Raw genomic sequence first — 4680 nt, 5'->3', positions numbered from 1 at the left:
TGAGTGGGGTGGGGGGGCTGGGGTCCCCCCAGTCCGGGATGCCACAGGAAGTGGTGGAGGCTGGTGGGTTTGGATTTTTGGTGACACCGAACCCCTGCAAGTGAGGCCACGACTGTCCCCATGGGGTACAGCGGCGTGGCCTGCCCCAGCCATGTCGGGGGGCACGGACCACCGCGGCAGCACCCTCCGGTGCTGGGTGCATCCCCCTGGTGCTGGGTGCATCCCCCAGTGCTGGGTGCATCCCCAGTCTGAGTGCATCCCCCTGGCACTGGGTGCATCCCAGATACTGGGTGCATCGCCATTCTGGGTGCATCTCCCCAGTCTGGGTGCAACCCCCTGGCACTGGGTGCATCCCCCAGTGCTGAGTGCATCCCTCCTGTGCTGGGTGCATCCCCCCAGTTCCTGGTCCATCCCCCCAGTTCCTAGTGCATCCCCCCGGTGCTGGGTTCATCCCTCCTGTGCTGGGTGCATCCCCCCGGTGCTGGGTTCATCCCCCCAGTTCCTGGTGCATCCCCCCAGTTCCTAGTGCATCCCCCTGGTGCTGAGTGCATCCCGGATACTGGGTGCATCCCCAGTGCTGGGTGCATCCCTCCTGTGCTGGGTGCATCCTCCCAGTTCCTGGTCCATCCCCCCAGTTTCTAGTGCATCCCCCCGGTGCTGGGTTCATCCCCCCGGTGCTGGGTTCACCCCCCCAGTGCTGGGTGCATCCCCCGGTGCTGGGTTCATCCCCCCGGTGCTGGGTGCATCCCCCCAGTGCTGGGTTCATCCCCCCGGTGCTGGGTGCAACCCCCCCGGGGCTGGGTGCATCCCCCAGTGCTGGGTGCATCCCCCCGGTGCTGGGTGCATCCCCCCGGTGCTGGGTTCATCCCCCCGGTGCTGGGTTCATCCCCCCGGTGCTGGGTGCATCCCCCCGGTGCTGGGTGCATCCCCAGTCTGAGTGCATCCCCCTGGCACTGGGTGCATCCCAGATACTGGGTGCATCGCCATTCTGGGTGCACCCCCCTGGCACTGGGTGCATCCCCAGTGCTGAGTGCATCCCCCCTGTGCTGGGTGCATCCCCCCAGTTCCTGGTCCATCCCCCCAGTTCCTAGTGCATCCCCCCGGTGCTGGGTTCATCCCCCCAGTGCTGGGTTCACCCCCCCCAGTGCTGGGTGCATCCCCCCGGTGCTGGGTGCTCCCCGCAGGGCTCTGCTCTCTGCTCGCAGGCCGGAGGATGCCGTGTGGGTGCCGGTCCCAGGGGCTGCCCGTCCTGCCCGGTTCCTGCTGGCTACCAGGTGAGCGGCCACCGAGCCCAGCCAGCGGGCAGAGCCCCGGGGAGGGGAGGGGGGAAGGGCCTTAGCCCCCCACTTGCCCCCCTGCCCGCACCCAGGGTCGGGCTGCCACGCCGGGATGGGGCACGGATCCCACCACCATCTTCCTGGGAGCTAAGGAGCTGCATGGGGTGGGAGCGGCGGTCTTGGGGTGATGCCCCCCAGGCCCCCCCGAGCCCTAAGCTGCCCCCCTCGCTCCGCAGGGCTGGCCCTCCCCACCTGGGGGTGCAAAGCCGAGTCCAGCCCCGGCTCCCGGCAGATCCAGTTATGGCATTTCATCCTGGAGCTGCTGCAGAAGGAGGAGTTCCGCCATGTCATCGCCTGGCAGCAGGGCGAGGACGGGGAGTTTGTCATCAAGGACCCTGACGAGGTGGCCCGACTGTGGGGCAGGAGAAAACGCAAACCCCAGATGAACTACGACAAGCTGAGCCGGGCGCTCAGGTGCTGCTGGGGGTGGGGGGCAGGGGGGGGCAGAACCCCCACCATCCCAGTGCACCTCATGGGACAGCGTACGCCGTCGCAGGGAACCCCATGGGGTGACACCCACCATCGCAGGGGGACCCATGGGGTGACACCCACCATCGCAGGGGACCCCACAGGGCAGCATCTGCCATCCCAGTGGGACCGCATGGGGTGACATCCACCATCCCAGGGAGACCCCATTGGGTGACATCTGCCATCGCAGGGGACCCCATGGGGTGACATCTGCCATTGCAGGGGGACCCATGGGGTGACATCCGCCATCCCAGGGGGATCCCATGGGGTGACACCTGCCATTGCAGGGGGACCCATGGGGTGACATCCACCATCCCAGGGGGACCGCATGGGGTGACATCCACCATCCCAGGGAGACCCCATTGGGTGACATCCACCATCGCAGGGGACCCCATGGGGTGACATCTGCCATTGCAGGGGGACCCATGGGGTGACATCCGCCATCCCAGGGGTCCCTATGGGGTGACACCCACCATCCCAGGAAGACCCCATGGGGTGACATCTGCCATCCCAGGGGGGGCCCATAGGGTGACACCCACCATCCCAGCAGTCCCCTTGGGGTGACATCCACCATCGCAGGGAGACCCCATGGGGTGACATCCACCATCCCAAGGGGACCCCCCAGCCCCTGGCCTGGGGTGCCCGCCCCCCCATCCCCCCCTGACGCCCCCGCCCCCCTGCCCCCCCCAGGTACTACTACCACAAGCGCATCCTGCACAAGGCCAAGGGCAAACGCTTCACCTACAAGTTCAACCTCAGCAAACTCCTCTTCCTCACCCGCCCGCTGTGGGACCCCCGCTGCCTGTGCCCCCTGCCCGCCGTGCCCCCCTCCTCGCCAAGCCAGGTAGGGGGTCTGGGGGAGCACAGCTTGGCTGGGGACCCCCCTGGGGACAAGTGGCCTTCCTGGGTGCTGCCACGTCCCTTTTTTGTCCCTGCAGTCGGTGCTGAGCGTGCTGCTGAGCCGGCGGGTGCTGGCGGAGCCGCCGGGCTGGCACCGGGGACCCCGGCCCCCCAGCACGTGGGAGAAGAGGGTGGCCACCAGCGGGACCAGTAAGTGTGGGGCCAGCGAGGCTGGTGGGTGGCAAGTGCCAAGGGTTGCCTGGGGGACAGGGAGGGCAGGGGGCGGTGGGGCAGGGGGCTGCGGGGCGGTGGGGGCCGGGGGGTTGTGGGGGCAGGGTGCCGGGGGCGCGCTGCAGGCAGGGATGCGCCGTTGCTGGTCCCACAGCAGCACCCAGTGGCTGTGACTGGGAGAACTGGGGGGGGGGGGGAGCCCCCCCCGGGGGGGGGGGGGGGGGCAAGGTCAAGGGAGACGGGGGCAGCTGGAGCACCCCTTGTGACCCCGGGGGGCTGTGCCGTACGGTGGCCACGCTGGCACCGCGGCCACTAGCCACGCTGGCCGTCTCGCTGCCCACAGGTCTCAGCCCCGCGTGCCCCCCCCGCTTTGGGGGGTCCTGCTGCTGTTTGGGGGTCCCCAAAGAGCTTCCCCGCCTGGCTGCCCTCCCCCTGCCACTGCCGGCCCTGGGCCCCCCCGCCACATGCCTGGGCCACCATCGCCCCTCCCGTCCCGGCCCCCCCGCCGCTGCTGCCCCCCCAGGCGGGGGTCCCCACGTCGGTGCTGCTGCCCCCCGAGTTTCCCCCCAGAGCGTCCCCCTGGCGCCTGCGGGGGGCTGCGGGGCTGGTGTGGGACCCCCCAGCACCCCGGGCGGGGGAGGAAGGCGAGGAGGAGGAGGAGGAGGACGAAGGCCGGCATCACTCGCAGAGCTGCCCCGGGGCCAAGCTGGGGCTCAGGGGGGGCGCGGGCAAAAGTGGGGTGCACCCAGCCAGCAGCTCCGCACCCCCCCGCCCCCCAGCTGGTCCCACAAGCCCCCCTCGGGTGGGCTGTACATCGGGGTGCTTGGGGGGGGCACCATGACACCCCCTCGTCCCCCCATTCCACCCCACAGCACTGGGGCCGGCAGCTCCCAGGGTCCGGCTGAGCCGCCCCCCCCCCCGGGGGCTGGGGTGCCCCTGGGGACCCCCCAAGCCATCGGGTCCCCGCCGGCACGCGGCTGTGGGTCACATCCTGCCTGTACAAAGGGCAGGAACCAGCGCCCCACTTCCCGGCCCCCCCCCCCCCCCCCCAAATAAACCACTTTGTGCAGAGGGGTCCGGCTGTTTCACCCCAGGTGGCACCCCAAAGCTGGTGGCACCCCAAAGCCACTGTCACTGCGGGGGAGAGGCCACAGCCACGACCCCCGCCCCCCCGAGGGGCGCACGGGATTTGGGGGGGTGGCTGCGCAGGGGGCTGCCCCCCAAAAGGTGATTTTCCCGGGGGGGGGGCAGAGGGACATGGGGTGGGTTTTGGGGTGCCGTGGGGGGCAGCTGGGTGGCCGCCATTCACTCCCAGGGATTCCCGGAAAACGGTTCATTTTCATTTTCACTTTTCCATGTTTTTCCGCACTGGGAAGTTGGGGGGGGGGGGGGGCGGGCAGAGCGCCATGCTCTCCTTTTTGGGGACCCCCTATTTGTTGGGGGGGCAGAGCGCCACGCTGTCCTTTTTGGGGACCCCCTATGTGCTCCCCTCATGGCACAGGTCACCCGTGGGGGCTCAAGGGGTGGCAAAGGTTTGGGGGGCTCCCTGTGGGGCGCCCATCAGTGGGGTGTCAGGGGGGGAGCCCCCACTTCCCCCCCGAAGCCTTGTGCCCCCCACAGCCCTGCTGTGCCTCAGGGCCCCCCCACAGCTGGGGTACAGGTGGGACCCCTGTAACTGGGCTGTGTCTGTGGGGCCCCCCACAGCCAGGCTGTGTCTATGGGGCCCCCCAAAACCGTGTCTATAGGTCACCCCATATGTGGGTCCCCCCATAACCGTGTCTATAGGTCACCCCTATATTTGGGT

The 4680-nt window shown here is 69.5% G+C and overlaps 1 protein-coding gene across 1 annotated transcript; it reads left to right on the top strand.

Moving 5' to 3' along the window:
* Positions 1–1213: 1213 nt before the first annotated feature.
* On the top strand, positions 1214–3781 carry LOC121080095 (ETS translocation variant 3-like protein). The gene is made up of 6 exons (XM_040577957.1): positions 1214–1274; positions 1514–1751; positions 2496–2649; positions 2744–2855; positions 3220–3320; positions 3749–3781. Exons 1-6 carry the CDS (start codon positions 1214–1216, stop codon positions 3779–3781), a joined length of 699 nt encoding a protein of 232 aa, XP_040433891.1.
* The last annotated feature ends 899 nt before the right edge of the window (positions 3782–4680 follow it).

The sequence above is a fragment of the Falco naumanni genome, chromosome 20 (assembly GCF_017639655.2).
Source record: "Falco naumanni isolate bFalNau1 chromosome 20, bFalNau1.pat, whole genome shotgun sequence".
Classification (NCBI taxonomy): Eukaryota; Metazoa; Chordata; class Aves; order Falconiformes; family Falconidae; genus Falco; species Falco naumanni.
This window is presented reverse-complemented; position numbering and strand designations above follow the sequence as displayed.